The sequence below is a fragment of the Artemia franciscana genome, chromosome 1, assembly GCF_032884065.1.
Source record: "Artemia franciscana chromosome 1, ASM3288406v1, whole genome shotgun sequence".
NCBI lineage: Eukaryota > Metazoa > Arthropoda > Branchiopoda > Anostraca > Artemiidae > Artemia > Artemia franciscana.
In genome coordinates, this window is record NC_088863.1 from 24,754,613 (window position 1) to 24,775,915 (window position 21,303).

Consider the following 21,303-nt stretch of genomic DNA (forward strand, 5'->3'; position numbering starts at 1 on the left):
TTTTTCGTTAACCTTTCTTGTACTGTGAGCGAAAATGCTCTAAATTGATATCGCTTCTATTGTTACCCACACAAAATAACTTTTTGTGTGGCGTCAAATTATTTTATTGTTTTATAAAAAGACAATATTAATGAAATCTTGATTTTAGGCTCCATGGGATACGACGGTGTGGAAGATGTGGTCTTGTGCTTGGACCGAACGATCTAGTCATGCGAGCACGAGATTTTATTTATCATTTGTCATGTTTCACCTGTGCCGCTTGCAATCAGGTAATTATTACAAATTCTTTTAACACAGATTTTTGGTAATGGAAGGCAGGTTGGTCTCTGACAAATGCAGTTTTTTTTTCAGTATATCGGGATTTTTCATTTTATTTATAGAAAAAAAATACATTTTTCAACGGACATGTTTGAAGTTTTTCAAGTAAGCATTTTCAAACAAGCATTATAACCGTCAAGCTGGCGGTATTCTATCAATTCAGGCATATTTTCGCCAAATTTTGACATCAATTTGATTTTATCAAACAGTTCGTGGTAACGAACTGTAGTAAGGAGGGACCCGGCTCAATAGTAACCAAAACTCTAAAAAATGGAATTTTGATACCAATAGCTACATCAAAAGAATCGCATTTTAATGCTGGTTTTAAATATATAAGTTTCATCAAGTTTAGTCTTACCCATCAAAAGTTACGAGCCTGAGAAAATTTGCGTTATTTTAGAAAATAGGGGGAAACGCCCCCTAAAAGTCATAGAATCTTAACGAAAATCACACCATCAGATTCAGCGTATCGGAGAACCCTACTGTAGAAGTTTCGAGCTCCTATCTACAAAAATGTGGAATTTTGCATTTTTTGCCAGAAGGCAGATCACGGATGCGTGTTTATTTGTTTTTTTGTTTTTTTGTTTTTTTTTTCTTTTTCCCAGGGGTGATCGTATCGACCCAGTTGTCCTAGAATGTTGCAAGAGGGCTCATTCTAACGGAAATGAAAAGTTCTAGTGCCCTTTTTAAGTGACCAAAAAAATTGGAGGGCACCTAGGCCCCCTCCCACGCTAATTATTTTCCCAAAGTCAACGGATCAAAATTCTGAGATAGCCATTTTATTCAGCGTAGTCGAAAAACCTTATAACTGTGTCTTTGGGGACGACTTACTCCCCCACAGTCCCCGTGGAAGGGGCAACAAGTTACAAACTTTGACCTGTGCTTACATATAGTAATGGTTATTGGGAAGTATACAGGCGTTTTCAGGAGGATTTTTTTGGTTTGGGGGAGGGGTTGAGAAGAGGGGGATATGCTGGGGGAACTTTCCTTCGAGAATTTGTAATGGGAGAAGAAAATTTCCATGAAGGGAGAGCAGGATTTACTAGCATTATTTAAAAAAAAAAAACAATTAAAAAATAAAAGTGAAAAAGCTTTTTCAGCTGGAAGTAAGGAACAGCAATAAAACTTAAAACAAACAGAAATTATTACCCATATGAGGGGCTCACCTCCTTCTAATACCTCGCTCTTTACGCTAAAGTATTTTCAGTAATTTCAACTACTTATTCTACGGCTTTTGTGATTCAGGGGGTCATTCTTAATGAATTGGGATAAAATTTAAGCTTTAGTGTAAAGAGCGAGGTACTGACGATGGGGCGAATCCCCTCATATATGTAATAAAAACATGAGAATACAAAAGTTCTTTACGTAAGCTAATTTATAAGTTACGTAAATCTTTTACCAATAAAAAGATTCGTAAAAAATTAAAAGTTCTAGTTGCCTTTTAAATTAACCAAAAAATCGGGGGGCAACTAGGCTTCGTCCCCCGCTCTTTTTTTCTCAAAATCATTCGATCAAAATTATGAGAAAGCCATTGAGCCAAAAAAAAAAAATATGCAAATTTCGTTTTGATTATTCCTCTGCGGAGAGCCAAAATCAAAACATGCATTTGATTCAAAAACGTTCAGAAATTAAATAAAAAAAACAAATTTTTTAAACTGAAAGTAAGGAGCGACATTAAAACTTAAAACGCACAGAAATTACTTCGTATATGAAAGAGGCTGCTTCCTCATAAGCGCCCCGCTCTTTACGCTAAAGTTTTTTACTGTTTTAAAAAGAAGAATTGAGCGAAAGAGTCAAACTTTAGCGTAAAGAGCGGGGCGTTTATGAGGAAGCAGCCTCTTTCATATACGAAGTAATTTCTGTGCGTTTTAAGTTTTAATGTCGCTCCTTACTTTCAGTTAAAAAAATTTGTGTTTTTTATTTAATTTTTATTAAGGCTTATTTTAAGAGCTTTTCCGCTTGTTGTCTTATTCAAGTTTAAGAGTTTGATTTATACAACATCAATATATTCAGTTTTATGTTTTTTTTTATTATATTTAGTTTAATGTAGTATATCAGTCTTGTTTATGAAAATATATTCTTGATATTAGATTTGCAGTACTTGCTGCAAGTTTTATGCTCATCCAATGTCGGAGGAGTTGTTCTCGCCATCAATAAGAGGTCTTAGAACATGTTCCTTGAATAGCTATAAAATATGCAGCGAAAGTGCTGTGCTTTATTTTCAGTTCGTGAAAACTCAATTCTTCCTTAAGCAGGAAAAAATTATCTTTTTTTTTTAGAAATAAAAGGCGTATTATTTAAAATATATTTTCTTTATTTTACTTTTTTGATTTTTCAGTCAATCTAATAGGACACAATAACAAATTTTTTCATATTACATCGTAATTTTCGTACTTAACTTTGACAATTATCACTTTCAAAGCTCTTGTCGAGATCACGCCTGCCTTTCCTTGAAGGTACCATTATTTGTGAGGAATGGATAGGGTATTTTACTTGTAAACAAGTTTTGATTTCTCAAGATTTTATCTATGGTTCTCTAAATTCTGAACAGACAAAGTTAAACAGACGTTTTAAAACGCCATACTGCTCACACCGAAATGATGAAATAATTGAAACCAAACTGACATCTAAAATATTATAATAGTATAGATAATAGAATAATGGTTCATTTGGATTTAGAAAGCAGTAGAAAAATTCAAGCAGCTATAATTTTCAATACACAAAAAGGTACATCACGGTGTTTTCTAGGCCAAATAACTGTTTCAATAGCTGGGAGTCTAGAAGGTGCTCTTACAGTTTGTCTAAATTTACCATGGAAACTATAGTTTTCCACCCCCTATTGTTTGCGTCATAATAAATACATATTTGTTAATCTTTTTCTCCTTGCAAAAAAAGATAAAAGAAAGATTAAGGACGGAAAATCAAGAGAAACCTTGAGATCGAAAAAATGGAATCTTCAAATACAGAAGATAGAGATATTTACTACGTATTTTGAGCAGGGGTGAATCGCCAGCATTTATATTGGGTGGCAAGAGGGACCATATCCGGATAGTCAAGGGGCATGGGATATATAATAATTTTTTCCTCCACATTATTGGGAGGCAGCTACCCCCTTGCCCCCCAAAACAATGGAGCTTAAATCCAATGCATACATGTTTCTGCACTTTAAAATGTAAAGATCATAGTAAGCCCCTGATTTTGAGCATTTGCGCCTAGTTTTTCTTTTTCTGAAAGGGACAGGGATAAATTTTCCCTTCTCCTTGATTTTTTCCTAAACTGTCAAGAACAAATTTTGGCGCACTATATGAATTATTATAACCTTTTACTGGTTGGTCTCTATTATGACAATCAAGGTTGTACAGATCTACTTTATGTTGGTTAGTTATATTGATCCAAATAGAAGTAAATTAAAAGATTTCGAAGAAGGTTATATGTCAAGGTCACTTTTATGGTCTGAGATTTCTTTGAACTCTTTGGTTTTATCTTGAATGATTTATCTTTCTCATCTTTTCTTGTTAATGAGAAAAGAATTAATCAATGCCTTTTAATAAAGCAAAGGATAGGGAAGGAAAACAGTCTCATGGCAATCTCAGACACAAAGTTTTTTAGCTTTTAGCAACAGTAGCTTGTTCTGGAAAAATAGTTGTTAAAATTTTGTTTGCAAACTTTATAGCAGTGATGGGCCGTTTGATTTCAAAACTTTTTTTGATGTAGACATAAGCGTTGCTGTTTTTTTGTTCGTAAAACATCCTCCACCAATTTTTCTTCAGAACCTTTTTAGAATTTTATATATTAGAACTTTTTAAATGCAGGCATAAGCTTCGCCGATTTTTCGTTCGTAAAACATCTTCCGTCAAATTTTTTTTAGAACTTTCCTAGAACTTTAGACATTAGAATTTGTTTAATGCAGGCATAAGTTTCGCCATATTTTCTTTCGTAAAACAACCTCCGCCAGTTTTTTTTAGAACTTTCTTAGAACTTTAGATATTAAAACTGTTTTAATTCAGGCATAAGCTTCGCTGTTTTTTTCGTTCGTAAAACATCCTTCATCAACTTTTTTTAAACTTCTTTAGAACTTTTTTAATGCAGGTATAAGCTTCGCCGTTTTTTTTTTTTCGTTCGTAAAACGCACACCAGCTTCTTGGTCCTCTGCCAACTTTTTAAAACTTTTTTACGACTTTGGATATTAGAACTTTTTATAATACAGGCATAATCTTTATCGGTTTTTTCGTTCATACAGTATCCTCCGCCAACTTTTTGAGCTTCATTGTCTTAATGTGTATTTTATTTTAAAAGAAAGAAACAGTTTGTAAATGAAAAACTCGTTCTTATCTTTGAAGAAGCAAGAAGTATAAAATGAGAGGAAAATAAAATGGCCAGATAAATGTTCTGTCTGTTTATGAAAGAAAATGTTAAATGGTAAGTTTTTTTAGGGCAAGCAGTCATTATTGTAAGCTAGCTGATTGTCAGTACACAAGATTTTTATTTCTTCTGTTTTTTCATTTCTTATCACAACAATCTTAAAGTCATCTCTGTTTGTGCACTACGGCTTAGGTTACTTAGAAATATCTTCAGAATAAAGAAGAATCTTATTTTTAGAATACTTATATTAATTAACCATAGATATATTAAGAGGAGGGTCGAATGCGCTAGACTGAGATGAAATTATAAAAATGAACTAGATCTTTGGGGATTTATTAAGAGGTTTTAGAAGTTCCAATCAATCCTATATTAATGAGGAGAGTTTGCCAATGTATCAGCTATAGGCAACCTAAGCTCTTACTAGAATGTAATTATCATATTAATAGCAAGAGTGTGAAGACAATTCATCCCAAGCAAAATTTAATCCTTTACAATACCTCAACCCACAAAAAGCTCGACCACAACTCAGACAAAACTAAACCCTAGAAAAACCCAGCTCTAGCTATTTTCCAAAAGAAACTCAAAGCGGTAAAAATCAACTAGAGTTAAATTCAACCCGCACAAAATTCAATCTGAAACAAGAGCTAAGAGCTCATATGGCACTTGTGATGAGGCGAGAAGAGCCAAGAGCCAAGAGATCATATGGTATGAGCTCTAACACAATTCTATGAATCAATAGATTGGTTTAAAAAGGAAAATAAGAGGCTTAATGCCGGTCAGGATTTAAAACAAGAGCTCTGAGTCACGATGTCATTCTAACTATCAAAATTCATTAAGATCCGATCACCCACTCGTAAGTTATAAATACCTAATTTTTTCTAATTTTTCCTCTCCCTTTAGCCCCCCAGATGGTCGAATCTGGGAAAACGACTTTATCAAGTCAAATTGTGCAGCTCCCTGACACGCCTACCAATTTTCATCGTCCTAGGACGTCCAGAAGCACCAAACTCACCAAATCACTGAGCCCCTCCCCCCAACTCCTCCAAAGAGAGCGAATCAAGTACGATTCTGTCAATCACGTATCAAGGACATTTTTTTATTCTATCCACCAAGCTTCATCCTGATTCCTCCACTCCAAGTGTTTTTACAAGATTTCCCCCTCCAACCCCCCCAATGTCAAAAGATCTGGTCGGGATTTGAAATAAGAGCTCTGAGACATGGATTCCTTCTAAAAATCAAATTTCATTAAGATCCGATCATCTATTCATAAGATAAAAATACCCCAATTTTCACGTTTTCCAAGAATTCCGGTTTCCCCCTCCAACTCCCCCCAATGTCATAGGATCTGGTTGGAATTTAAAATTAGAACTTTAAAGCACAAGATCCTTCTAAATATCAAATTTTATTAAGATCTGGTCACCCTTTCGTAAGTTACAAATACCTCGGTTTTCAAAATTACCCCGCCCCCCTCCCCAATTCCACCAAAGAGAGCAGATCTGGTCCGGTTATGTCAGTCAGGTATCTTAGACAGGTTTCTATTCTTCCCATCCAGTTTCATCCTGATCTCACCGCTTTAAGTATTTTCTAAGATTTCCGGTCCCCCCAACTGACCCTCCCCCAATTACGCTTGATCCGGTTGAGATTTAAAATAAGAGATCTGAGTTAGGAGGATCTTCTAAATATGAAGTTTCATGAAGATCCGATCACTCCTTCGTAAGTTAAAAATACGTAATTTGTTCTTATTTTTCAGAACTGGCCCCCTTCCCCAATAGAGCAGATCCGTTCCAATTATTTAAATCACGTATGTAAGACTTCTGCTTATTTTTCCCAACAAGTTTCATCCCGATCCCTCCAATCTAAGCGTTTTCCATGATTTTAGGTTCCCCCACCCCAAACTTCCCGCAATGTCAACAGATCCGGTCAGGATTTAAAATAAGAGCTTTGAGACACGATATCCTTCTAAATATCAAATTTCATTGAGATCCGATCACCCGTTCGTAAGCTAAAAATACCTCATTTTTTCTAATTTTTCGGAATTAACCCCTCCCCCAACTACTCCAAAGAGAGCGGATCCGTTCCGGTTATGTCAATCATGTATCTAGCACTTGTGCTTATCTTTCCCACCAAGTTTCATCCCGATCCCTCCACTCTAAGTGTTTTCCAAGTTTTAGGTTCCCCCTCCCAAATCCCCCCAATGTCACCAGATCCTGTCGGGATTCAAAATAAGAGCTCTAAGACACGATATCCTTCTAAACATCAAATTTCATTAGGATCCGATCACCCGTTCGTAAGTTAAGAATACCTCATTTTTTCAAATTTTTCAGAATTACCCCCCCCCTAGCTACCCCAAAGAGAGCGGATCCGTTCCGATTGTGTCAATCATGTATCTGGGACTTGTGCTTATTTTTCCCATCAAGTTTCATCCCGATCCCTCCACTCTAAATGTTTTCCAAGATTTTAGGTTTCCCCCCTCCAACTCCCCCCAATGTCATCAGATCCGGTCGGGATTTAAAATAAAAGTTCTGAGACACAATATCATTCCAAACATCAAATTTCATTAAGATCCAATCACCCGCTCATAAGTTAAAAATACTTAATTTTTTCTATTTTTTCCGAATTAACCGGCCCCCACTCCCCCCAGATTGTCAAATCGGGAAAACGACTATTTCTAATTTAATCTGGTTCGGTCCCTGATACGCTTGCCAAATTTCATCGTCCTAGCTTACCTGGAAGTGCCTAAAGTAGCAAAAGCGGGACTTTAGATTTCCCCCCTCTAACTCCCCCCAATGTCGTCAGATCCGGTCGGGATTTAAAATAAAAGCTCTGAGACACAATATTTTCCAAACATCAAATTTCATTAAGATCCAATCACCCGCTCATAAGTTAAAAATACTTCATTTTTTCTATTTTTTGCGAATTAACCGGCCCCCCACTCCTCCCAGATGGTCAAATCGGGAAAACGACTATTTCTAATTTAATCTGGTCCGATCCCTGATACGCTTGCCAAATTCATCGTCCTAGCTTACCTGGAAGTGCCTAAAGTAGCAAAACCGGGACCGACAGACAGACCGACAGAATTGGCGATTGCTATATGTCACTTGGTTAATACCAAGTGCCATAAAAAGAGAATATTTACAATTCGACTCATATGATATTTAGCCCAGTAAAACTAAGCCTATGCAACGTTCAATCAACATAAGATGTTTGGAACCATCGGAACTCGGTCCGCAGCAAGTTAACCTAATGGAAAGCCAATATAATCACGACCAGAAAATAAGTTACTCAACCGAGAAGGGTAATATTACGAACCTCTATCCTGCATTCCATTTTTCATACCTCCAAAAAGACATAAATACGCAGCGTCAATTGACGTCAGTGAATTTTGAAAGGGGCATAGTCCCCGTCACTAAATATTTGTCAGAAAGCTGGTAGTCTAAAAATAAATTTTATGTTTTTAACTCGCTCTCTTGCAAAAATCTTGAGACGTAAACCTGTGTGGCTTAAAGCATCGAGCATTTAAATTATAAATGGATTGAATCTCAGAGAATTTCAGTTTTGAGTTGAGTTTTTGGTATGAAAGTGGGGTTAAATTTCGCCACATGGAATTTACATTTGGATCATTTTTTGCAGTTTTAATTTTGCGCACTTTGTTTTTTGTTGGGTTGGTTCTTGCTAGGTTGAGTTTTGCCGGGACGAACTTTGCACGGTTAATTTTTGCGGGAATGATGAATTATGAGTCAATTTTCGGCGGGCGAAATTTTGTGTTGATTGAGTTTTGCATGCATTGAATTTTGTTTGGCAGGTATTGGCAGTAATCATGTAGCAATAATCTCGAAGTTTCTTTGAGGTAAAAACAAAAGCGTAATTCTTTAAGTAGGTAATTGGACGCAGAAGGACTAAAGACACGGAGGCAAGACTAAAAGCCAGCATAGAGCCAAAAACAGGCTTATAATTGTTGTGCAAAATTCAGAAACATGTAGGGTGGAGAGGGCAAAATGTATTTCTGAAATTCTGGAGTTTTCATAAAAATAAAGAATTGAAAACCTTTGAAATAGGTTTTTTTCATTTTTCAGTTTTATTCAGCGAAAATACCAAAACAACCCATTTTCCAATGAAAATACTAAAGAGTATATTTTCAAAAATAAAGGTGAGGCAAAACTATCAAGGGGGTAAAGGCCCCCTGTCCTCTACAGTCAACGCCCCTGGCTTGGAAGTAAAATCAAAATTGTCAATGGACACTCAAAGCAGGGAGAGGGGACGACAATAAGCAGATATTGTATTGCTAAATTCCCCTCAATACCACCAAATAAATTCTTGTCGATGTTCGTGGAAGGGTTAGAGGCTTGGGAGGTAGATTTTTTTCTAAAATAAGGTTGATGACGGTAAGAACTAGGAAGAAATTCTTTGGTCACATTTTTTCTATAATTTTTGGGAGCTTTTGACTTAAAGAGAACTTTTCGAATCGTTTCAGATAGTCCTTTCGAAAACTTCCCTTTCTTCTCCTAGAAATTTGGTTCTTTGCGTTTTTGCGCATCTGAAAGAGCATGTAAAACGTTTGTGTCCGCAGGTATTTGAATGTGCTTCCCATTACCCATTCATTTTTTGAATCTTTGAAATTGGGCTAGGTCAAGCTTGCCAACAACTATTGATAATAATGTAACATAGGTCTTGGGAATGATTCCATTTCTTTTAATTACTTTATAATTATGCGCTATTTTATTTTAGTCTCTAACAAAAGGAGATATTTTTGGAATGCGTGATGGTGTTGTATATTGTCGACTTCACTTTGATATGCTTCAACATGGTGGAGGGTCCTTTAGCCCTAACGACTCCCTTTGTGGAGATATGCCTCATGGAATTGTTCCACGACACCTTTTACAGCACCAAATGGGTAAGTATCTATTTTTTTGAACCTTACGGTTTTAGCAATTTAAACCTCTAACACTGTTACATTACACGGTAATACTGGTTTCAACACTGTTCTGAATAGTGGCTTTAGTCCAAACCAAGTCAACTTACGTAGTAATTTTCAGGCATGACCCACCTTGGCATTTACAAATCCTAATGCTCTCCCCTCGTAATATTTAAATTTTGTTATGAAAGAAGCTTAAAAGGCCATGAGCTTGGTACTTTTTTCGGTAGCAGTGTTTTAACGCCACTGCGGTTCTCCGCCACCATATATACGGTGGCGTATACATACAATACCATACATACAAACATACGGTGGCGGAAAACCTCGGTGGCGTTAAAACACCCACACCCGTTTTTCGGGTCATCCTTTAGGCATATTTTAAGCCAATGAAGAATATTCTCTGTATAAAACATCTTTTACAACGCAAGTCGTCATTGCAACGCTGTCATGTGTATTTTTGCGCTTTAAATCCATATGAATGCTGCATCATTCACAAGAAAAGTCTTTTTAAAAATTAAGGCTCTTAAGTAGCCTATAGTCAGCTGAAAGTCGCACGTCCTGCCCATGACCCACCAAAATATTGTCATTCCTCACTGATGGGGTCTGCCCCACACGTACTATGAGACGTACATAGTAGTGTTTCTACGTATATAGTAGACACACTTACTATGAGACGTCAGCGCTTCACCACAATCAGGATACAGAGGTTGGCTTGGAAAACCAACACCAAATCTTTGATTTGTCTACGTGCAAAATAGTCACCCTGATGACCATTACGCATCTTAATCACGTCAGTTCACTCGAACTGTGCAAAGTCATGTCATTACTTCCATTAAATTGTTTTCTCGAACCTCTGAAAAACCCTGTCCTCGGTTTATGGAAAAAAAAAACTTAGTGAAATTCCTGCTTGAAACAAAGTTAATCTCACAGGATTTGAAGTTATAATTTCACGATTATTTTATTTTTGTTACGAGTGTCTTATTTTCTCTCTAGTCAATAATGCTCACAGAAATTTATTTGTGACGTGAAATATTTTTTTTGAGGAGGAAAGTCAGGGACTTTAAAAAGGTGATTTACGTTAAATTCTATTGAATTAACAAGGAAGCATTTTGGACTAACAAACTAACGGGGAGATTTTGACAAATCTGAGCTTTCTATCATCCTCCACCGCACATATGTTTATGCTTCACGATGCATGGGTGTGTCGTTTGGGGGAAAGTTGCCCCTCAGTAATGTGGATAAAAAATTATTACATATCCCGTACTTCTTGACTATCCAGATATGTACCCCTCTTGCCCTCCAATAATAATACTTGAGTTTCGCCCCCTGACGATGATGTGTGGCATTACGGTGAAGCATAATAAGTAACGAATAATAGTAATATCAGTATCTCGAGGAACACAAGGAAATGTCCAACAATAAAATTAGGATAGGTTAGTACAAATGATGCTACTATACGAAGTAGTAGTATACAGTAAAGTAGTAGAGTAGCACTCTACTACTAGTAGGGTAGAGTAGTAATAGTAGATTAATAGCAGTAGATTTATTATAAATGATACTACTCTATTGACTAGTTTAGAGATATAGAACAGAGTAATAGTATAGAGTAGAGTTGCAGCACAGAGTAATAGTACTGTAGTATGGAGTAGGAGTAAAATAGTATAAACCCATATAGAGTAGTATAAACCCATATACATTAATTTTAGTCTGAATTCTTCTCTAAAACTATTTTTTAACTAAAGTTGTTTTTCCCTGGCCTCTCCTCTACATATTGTATTTATTCTATCCTCCGTGTTTTCAAGACCTTCGCCTCTTGTTGTACAATAAGACTTCCTTCTTTTTTTCAGCGAAATTAATATCAATGTATTCAATAGGGCAAACAACATTTGCTCACGATATTTACTACTTCATAAAAGGAGTTTTTTTTAAATACACATCCTTAATTAATCATTCTTTTCTGAAGACATTCACGAAGGAGAAATTCATGAAGGGGATATTCATAACGGACTACCAGGGATAGGAGGTATTGCAAGGATACCTTTTTTCAACGGCAATGGGACAACTCAAAAAGGCAGACCTAGAAAGAGGAAGTTACAGCAAGATGTAAATCAGGGAATGAATATGCGAGCCATGACACCTGCTCTGGGTATGTAGTATTCACATTAGATTTTGCACAATTGTAGCCAGTACGATGCAGGTGTGTTTAAACGGAACCATCTCTTCCAAATCTCTTCCATGTGCAAGAGGTGGCAGGCATCCAAGACAACCTCCTGAAGTACCACGACTTTTTCGTGGTTTTCATGTGCATCCCCTTTTAATTTGAAGTCTTTATAAGAAATTGTCCTTTTTAAAATTCGGACCCCTTAATAGCTCAGTGCATGTATTGCCAACAGAAGTTTTCTTGCAAAAATCCGCAGGTCTGTATAGTTGAACTCCTGGATATATCTGTGAACCTGTGGAATATTCTTTCAGAAATATCAACGGGGACATAAGTTCCGAAAATAAATTTTATCATTAATTCTCAAAATTTCCCGTTGATCTTGGCTACCCGACAGGGAATAAGAAAGAATAAAATTAGCAGCAATTTGAAATTGGGGGGGGGGACTAATATGACGCTCTTTCCAAAGTTGTTCTGAAGGGTTTTCTCCCCTTTGCCATCTCAACAATTTTTTAGGTATGTTCCCATGTATTAAAGATATACCTTTGTTTTTTAAGGGGACACATTTTGGAGGAGGACAGAAGTTCGAACAGAAAAAACACTGAAAACAGGCGATTCATATGAAATATCTCGGTATAGAAAGTAAAAACTCTTTTGGGGGAAGATAAGGACCCAAAAGCCCCCAGACTTACTTGGTAAACTAGGAAAGAGTCAACAAAACATTGTCTGGCCATTTCTCAATCATTAAATTAAGTAAAAAAACAACAGCTTGTGAAAAATCAAAGATAAGTCTATAAATTTTTGACAAGAGCTCCGACTTCTTAGGCTACTTTAATGGTTTATTTTCTGGCATCAATTTAGTGATCTAAGCGATAGGACATCAACCTTTCTCACTGCTACTGTTACTAAAAACTCTCTCAGACGCCTGAGGTCGAAAAACTTATTGACAATCCTTATCTTTCCTTCTATATATTAAACGAAAACATTTTTTTGTAACTGCAAGTAAGGAGTGACACTAAAACTTAAAACGAACCAAAATTATTCCGTTTATCAAAGGGGTTGTCACCTCCTCAACGCCTCGTTCTTTACGCTAAAGTTTGAATCTTTCTCATAACTCTAATTTTTTTTAAAAAACAAAAACTTTAGCGTAAAGAGCGAGGCGTTGAGGAGGTGACAACCCCTTTCATAAACGGAATAATTTCTGTTCGTTTTAAGTTTTAAAGTCATCCTTTACTTGCAGTTAAAAAACTTTTTTTTCATTTAATTTCTGAAAGTTTTTGAATTAATGTATGTTTTGATTTTGGCTCATGAATCGCACATGAATAATTAATACAAAATTTGCATATATTTTTTTTTTGCTAAATGACTTTCTCATAGTTTTAACCGGACGATTTTGACAAAAAAAAATATGGGGGAAGAGGCCTAGTTGCACTCGAATTTGTGGCTACTTAAAAAGGCAACTAGAACTTTTTATTTTTTACGAAGGTTTTTTGTTAGTAATAAATATACGTAACTTAAGAATTAACTTACGTAACGAAATTCTATATTCGTATATTTTTAATACGTATATGAGCGGGTTGCCCCCTTGTCAATACCTCGCTCTTTATTAAAGCTTCAACTTGGTACCAATTCTTTAAGAATGATCCCCTGAATCACAAACGCCGTAGAATAAATAGTTGAAATTACTAAAAATACTTTAGCGTAAAGAGTGAGGTATTGTGGAGGAGACGAACCCCCTTATATACGTAATAATTTCTATTCGTTTTAGGTTCTAATGCTGCTCCATACTTCCACCACAAAAAAACTTTTTTACTTATTTTCTCATTGTTCGTTTAAATAATGCTAGAAAATCCTTCGGCTTCTTCATGGAAATTTTCTTCCCTCATGATGAATTCTTCCATGGAACAATCCTCCCACGTAACCCCCTCCCCCGACCCCCTTTAACATGAAAAGTACTCCTGAAATCGTCTGTACACATCCCAGTAACCATTACTTTATGTAAACAATGATCAAAGTTTGTAACTTGCAGCCCCTTCCCTGAGGACTGTGGGGGACCCAGTCGTCCCCACAGACATAATTATTAGGCTTTTCAACCATGCTGAACAAAATGGCTACACCAAAATTTTGATACAGTAACTTTGGGGAAAAATGAGCGTGGGAGGGGGCCTAGGTGCCCTCGAATTTTTTTGGTCACGTAAAAAAGGCACAAGAAATTTTTATTTCTGTTAGAATGAGCCATCTCATGACATTCTAGGACCACTGGGTCGATACGATCACCTCTGGGGAAAAGAAAAAACAAAAAAACAAATAAACACGCATCCGTGATCTGACTTCTGGCAAAATATACAAAATTCCACATTTTTGTAGATAGGAGCTTGAAACTTCTACAGTAGGGTTCTCTGATACGCTGAATCTCATAGTGTGATTTTCGTTAAGATTGTTTGACTTTTAGGGGATGTTTCCTCTATTTTCTAAAATAAGGCAAATTTTCTCAGGCTCTAACTTTTGATGGGTGAAAATAAACTTGATGAAACTTATATATTTAGAATCAGCGTAAAAATTCAATTCTTTTGATGTATCAAAATTCTTTTTTTTAGAGTTTCGGTTACTATTGAGCTGGGTCGCTCCTTACTACAGTATGTTACCACGAACTGTTTGATCATTGTCTTACAACTTCTAACATGAACGTCCCACTTACTTTTATAGATTCTTATATATTTATTATTTGAGCTGAAGCAAGAGCTGTTAATATTGTCTTGTGTTTAAACTTCTATTCAAAGATTTGAGGAGCTGTTAATATTGTCTTGTGTTTAAACTTCTATTAAAAGATTTAAGCTCTAAGTGATTGGACTCACCCATGTCCCAAGTTACTATTGCTAAAATGACACAAAAATAGGTTATGAGAGGAAGAACACAATATTCTTTCAGTAGTAATCGACAAATATTCTTTCGCGCAGAAGCTTGTCATATATATCTAAGGCTTTGATTCCCAACGTGGTGCTTCAGCCTCACTGGTGGGGCATGGCAATATTTTGGTGAGTCATGGACAGGACCTGCACTCTTTGGCTTACTTATGCTATAGAGCCTTAATTTTGAAAAAAAATTATGTGAATAAATTCAAATTCACGTGCATTTAAAGAGTAAATAAGATATATTGTAGTAATTATTATTATAATTTAAAAAATACCGGTCATTTCCTGAATTCAGGTGATTCATGATTCAGTCAAGGACAGATTGACTTCCTATATTTTCTCTTTCTTACTTCTGTGTGTAAATTTAATCTAGGCCACTACTTTAATTTTTAATTTTGTTCATCAAGTCACAGGTTTTTTAACCTTATAGGGAATACTACAAATTACAAATGTTTGCTATTCATCATTTTAAATTCTTTACTACTGCACTCACCTAGTATATATGCTGGATATTGACTCTTGCAAATATTCAGGATTACAGAAGAATGAAAATTAATGAACAATTATTTCCCTAAGTATTACTAATTGTGTTAAAGTTATAACATTTATGTTTATCATACTCAACTTACTATTGTTATTGGCCATATTATTACTATTATTGCATCAAGCTTCGTCTTCTTTACCGAATTATTGACAAAAGGTAAGTTCATCGAAAAATTCTCTAGGCACGCAGTCAGTTTCTTCTTGCAGTCCCAAATTCACCAAAGCAAGTCCCTGAGGGTTTGTAGTTTAATTCATTAGCTTACTTAGACAAGGGACTCTTTGACCCCGCCCATTGTCCAAATCTCTGTCCTTAAAAAATTTCCTTGTATATGTTCATCTCAGGTCCATCCAGACACTTTCTTTTATCGTAATTTAAATCAGGAAATGAATTGCTTGCTTTAGTAAATTCTATATAATGCACATTAGTTGTAAATAATAGAGTAAGTTGTAATGAGATAAATTGATACAAACAAAACTGTGCACAAAGTAGAATTGAATGCAGCCTAAGATTCAATAGATTAAATTTGTACAAACAAGGATAAAACTAGTTAATGATTAAATAAAAAAAAACTAATTTTTTTAGCTGAAAGTAAGGAGCGACATTAAAACTTAAAACGAACAGAAATTACTCCATATATGAAATGGGTTGTCCCCTCCGCAATCCCTCGCTCTTTACGCTAAAGCTTTTAATTGTTTTAAAAAGTAGAATTGTGGCAAAGAGTCAAACTTTAGCGTAAAGAGCGAAGGATTGCGGAGGGGACAACCCATTTCATATACGGAGTAATTTCTGTTCGTTTTAAGTTTTAATGTCGCTCCTTACTTTCAGCTAAAAAAAATTAGTTTTTTTTTATTTAATTTCTGAACGTTTTTGAATTAATGCATGTTTGGTTTTGGCTCTCCGCACATAAATTATTAAAATAAAATTTGTATATTAATTCTTTTTTGGCTAAATGGCTTTCTCTTAGTTTTGATCAGACGATTTTGAGAAATAAGGGGTGGAGAAGGAGGCCTAGTTGCCCTCCTATTTTTCGGTTACTTAAAAAGGCAACTAGAACTTTTAATTTTTAACGAACGTTTTTATTAGTAAAAAATATACGTAACTTAAGAATTAACTTAAGCAACAAACTTTCATAACCTTATATTTTTATTATGTATACGAGGTGGTTTGTACCCTCGTTAATACCTCGCTCCTTACACTAAATCGTAAGTTTTGTCCCAATTCTTTAAGAATGACCCCTGAATCAGAAAGGCCGTAGAATAAATAGTTGAAATTACTAAAAATACTTTAGCATAAAGAGCGAGGTATTTATCTACTCCTAAATACCTCGCTCTTTATGCTAAAGTATCATTAGAACCCCTCATATTCGTAATAATATCTGTTCGTTTTAAGTTTCAATGCTACTCCTTCCTTCCATTTGAAAAAAGTTTTCATGTTTATTTTTCATTGTTTTCTTATAGTAATGCTAGAAAATTCTGCGCCCTTTTCATTGAATTTTCTTTCCCCATGACAGATTCCTCCAAGGAAAGATCCTCCAGCATAGCCCCCTCTCCTCAGCCCCACCCCCAAACAAAATAAAATCCTCCTGAAAACGTCTGTACACTTCCCAATAACCATTACTATATGTAAACACTGGTCAAAGTTTGTAACTTGCAGCCCCTCCCCCAGGGATTGTGGGGGAATAAGTCATCCCCAAAGACATAGTTGTTATGGTTTTCGACTATGCTGAACAAAATGGCTATCTCAAAATTTTGATCCGTTGACTTTGGGAAAAAAATGAGCGTGGGAGGGGGCCTAGAAGCCCTCCAATTTTTTTGGTCACTTAAAAAGGGCACTAGAACTTTTCATTTCCGTTAGAATTAGACCTCTTGCGACATTCTAGGACCACTTGGTCGATACGATGTACCCTGGGAAAAAGAAAAAACAAACAAATAAACACGCACCCGTGATTTGTCTTCTGACAAAAAATACAAAATTCCACATTTTTGTAAATATGAGCTTGAAACTTCTACAGTAGGGTTCTCTGTTACGCTGAATCTGATGGTGTCATTTTCGTTAAGATCCTACGACTTTTAGGGGATGTTTTCCCCTATTTTCTTAAATAAGGCAAATTTTCTCAGGCTCGTACTTTTGATGGGTAAGACTAAACTTGATGAAACTTATATATTTAAAATCAGCATTATAATGCAATTCTTTTGATGTAGCTATTTATATCAAAATTCAATTTTTTAGAGTTTTGGTTACTATTGAGCCGGGTCGCTCCTTACTACAGTTCGTTACCACGAACTGTTTGACAAGAAACCTTTAGGAAGTCCCCACAACATTGACATATTCTATTGGTCCTGGGAGGATAGGACCGGATCTAGGAGGGGCAAGCACACCTGGTGGCAAAACAAGCTTAAACTTTAATGATTTCGGGCAAAAATTACAATATTTACCTTAATGATGGTGCGAAAAATCCTACATTTGCCCCCTCTTCCTGAGAAAACCCAACTCTGGCTCCGGGGGGGGGGGAGCAAACACCCAGTTTACCCTCTTAATTCCCCTGTGGATGCTGATTGGATTTTTGCTAAAAATTCAGCAAATTCGTCTTTTTTGAAAAAATCATCTTGCGAGGATTACCTGTTTTTCTTTTGGACAAATAAAATGCGTAATACTATGTTTTTTAACGCATGTTTTCGAGCGATCTGAGAGCCCAGAAAAAAAAGCGTGTGTCGAACCAATGTTTATTCTCTCTACATATTTTGCCGCTAAAACAATAAAGGTGAAGGGTGTATCCTCAGTCACTCATCACTCTTAACTGGGTCCTTCCTGTTCATCACTCATCTCTGGTGAGTGTTTATGTTGACACTAGGATGATCCATTGCGGCTTCTCTCTCGATACCAGGATGTCATCTGTCAGAATACTTGTTGCATTCTAATGGTATTTATCAACTGATCAGATGACCCTTCCTTATTATGTGGATTTGGACAACTATGTGACTCAAATATTGTTTGTCATCTACCGTATTACGATGATTTGCAGTGGATGTAACGTGCTGCTATCGGGAGAGCACCAATTATGTAAATCCGAGCTATGTTTCGTTCTGTTTTTCTGTAAGGATACCGATAAACTTGTTTTTGTGGAATAAATTCTATAACTAAAATTTCTTTAATCTCCCAAGATGATATTTCTTCCTTCTTCTTGCGTGAGTAAATGCTCCATGCCGCGAAACTATATTTTACTCTTGGCAGCAATGATCGAAATGAGGACAATATATTGAAGGTGAATATGGATGGTAGAGAATGGCCTGAATCGGAACGTCTTCAGGTTTATAGCTCAAAACAATGAAAAATGATTCGGTTCAAGAAAGTTCTCCTGTTTGAATTTTATATTACCTAGTAGATACTGATAAGTAAATCAAAACCTTATTATTTGTGGCATAACCTAAAATTTGGTTTAACGCATAACATTTATAATATCACTTCCAAGGCCCTATCCAGAGGGGGTAAGGGCTTTGAACCACCACCCCCCACCCCCCAAAAAATTTTCCGACTCGTAGAAACGTAACAAAAATGCATATAAATATCTTTTTGATGGGTAAAAAAATTGTACCCCCCCCAGCCTTTAAAAAAATCCAGGCAACGACCCTGATTACTTTATCTAAAAGGATGCAATGATCCTGTTATATATAAACTACTTTGTTTTTTTTTATATTTATCATGCCCATAATAATCAATCATATGTAAACAAGTGTTTATTTAACGGAGAGAAAAAAATTTTGGGTCAGCCTAAAGTTGAAAAAAAAGTGCAAAAACCAGAGAAATTTTAACTACATGCATCACACATTGTTCTACGACCTGCTAACTCTAAGATAGATATTGCGCTATTAACAATATCTCATTATTCTAAGATGCTTAAAATACTTTGATGCTCCTGATATTCTGATATCTGTCCACTTTTCAAATATCTCCAGTGTAAAATCGTGCAAAACATCGATGTGGACGTAGATTTATCAAATAAGTCTGCGTGTGGGAGACATAATGGGCCACCATTTAGAAAAGATTTGAAATAATAAGAAAGGTCACCGTGAGAAGGGCTTCGTATGGTGGGAGAACACCCTTTATTACGGGAAAGGCAATTTCTTTTTTTATGTATTGTTTTATTGATGTAGCATATGATGGTTTGAAGTGTGTTCGGTTTGGTTGCTATTGGTTCTTTTTTAAAAAGGATTGTAAGGTGACGCAAGGCCATATCCAGGGGGTTTGATGCCTCCTCTTCCCCGAAATGTTTTTCCGACTAGTAAAAACGTAACTAGCGACGAAGAAAAAAAATCCCTATTGTTCTACTTGTTGTTTAAAAACATAACAAAAATGAATACAAAAAATTGATATGTTTTTGGTACCCCTCTCCCCCGACAAAAATCCTGGATACAATTCTGAGGTGACTTCTAGGGTTTGAAGTAATTTTTTGTTAGAGTTGTCGTCACTGACAGGAGAGGAGGTGGGATTTTTATTAATTTATATAAAAAAGTTGCTTTCCAAAATTGAGTGAATTCCATTCACTCTTTTTCTGTGGTGTCGTCTCTCGCGCCATTTGTGTGTGCTAGCTTAGATTTGAAACGTAGGCCTTAGATTTGATTTAAAACGTGAACGTAGGCCTACGTTTTAAAAGAAAACTTATTGAAAAGCGTCAAAAATCTTTCTTCACTGTTCGGGTAGTTCAGTTTAAACATATGTGATTAAGGCTGTGCTCCAGAGCCCAATAATTATTAATCTCAATTAAATATTGCTTATTACCTTGACCCTAAAATGGCTCATAACTATAAGTTCTACCCCTATGTGCTCCTAGTAAGGCCAAGTCTTTAACATCTTAGTTGTTTCGGCACAAATGATCAGGTTGTTTTGTTATCTGGTGTTCTGGAAAAAAATGATAATAAAAATTAGTTGTCATTAATGTAAGTTGTCTTCTGAAACGCAGACTAAGTTTGTTAAAGCCATGTCTTGTAGAGGGTCATATTTATGAGGGTGAAATAAAAGGAGTATTTTTTGAGGGGCTGCAGTGTGAGCTGTATTGCTCATATAGTCTAACTTTTTGTAACCACATTTTTGTCAATCATGGTACAAAAAAGTTTATTGTTATCTATTATTCAGTTCGTTTCTGTTAATTACTTTTTAGTTTACAAGGACCTCCTTAGAAAATCGTTAAAAAAAAATTATTTAAAAAAATTTGCCCCCAAGAAATTTGTTAACTTTTTGTAACCAAGTTTTGTCAATCATGGCACTAAAAAGCTTATTATTATCTATTATTCAGTTGGTTTCTGTTAATTACGTTTTAGTTTACAAGGATCTCCTTGGAAAATCGAAAAAAAATTATTTGAAAAAATATGCCCCCAAGAAATTTTATCTTTTTGAAAAGAAGTTTTGTCAATCATGGTTCCAAAAAGCTTATTGTTATATATTATTCAGTTCGTTTCTGTTAGTTACTTTTTAATTTATAAGGTTCTCCTTGAAAAATCGTAAAAATATTCATTTGAAAAAATATGCCCCCAAGAATGTTTGTCAACTTTTTGTAACCAAGTTTTGTCAATCATGGTACCAAAAATCTATTGTTATCTATTATTCACTTTGTTTCTGTTAATTACTTTGTAGTTTATAAGGATTTCCTTAGAAAATCGTAAAAAAAAATTATTTGAAAAAAATATGCTCCCAAGAAATTTTGTTAACTTTTTCGAACCAAGTTTTGTCAATCATGGTACCAGGAAGCTTATTGTTATCTATTATTCAGTTCGTTTCTGTTAGTTACTTTTTAGTTTACAAGGATCTCCTTGGAAAATCGTAAAAAAAAGTTATTTGAAAAAATATGCCCTCATGAAATTTTGTTAACTTTTTGAAACCAAGTTATGTCAATCATGGTTCCAAAAAGCTTATTGTTATCTATTATTCAGTTCGTTTCTGTTAGTTACTTTTTAGTTTACAAGGATCCCCTTGAAAAATCGTAAAAAAAATTTTTTGAAAAAATATGCCCCCAAGAAATTTTTTTAACTTTTTGTAACCAAGTTTTGTCAATCATGGTACCAAAAAGCTTATTGTTATCTATTATTCAGTTCGTTTCTGTTAA

The 21,303-nt window shown here is 35.4% G+C and overlaps 1 protein-coding gene across 2 annotated transcripts in view; it reads left to right on the plus strand.

Moving 5' to 3' along the window:
* Positions 1-21,303, plus strand: part of LOC136027287 (LIM/homeobox protein Lhx9-like) — a 58,590-nt gene that overhangs the window by 17,327 nt on the left and 19,960 nt on the right. Inside the window, exons 2-4 of one of the 2 annotated variants that reach the window (XM_065704384.1) lie at positions 149-269; positions 9,406-9,571; positions 11,556-11,738. In XM_065704384.1, coding sequence (XP_065560456.1) covers positions 149-269; positions 9,406-9,571; positions 11,556-11,738 — 470 coding nt within the window. The remainder of the gene's footprint in view (positions 1-148; positions 270-9,405; positions 9,572-11,555; positions 11,739-21,303) is intronic. The other variant, XM_065704393.1, reaches the window with a different exon arrangement.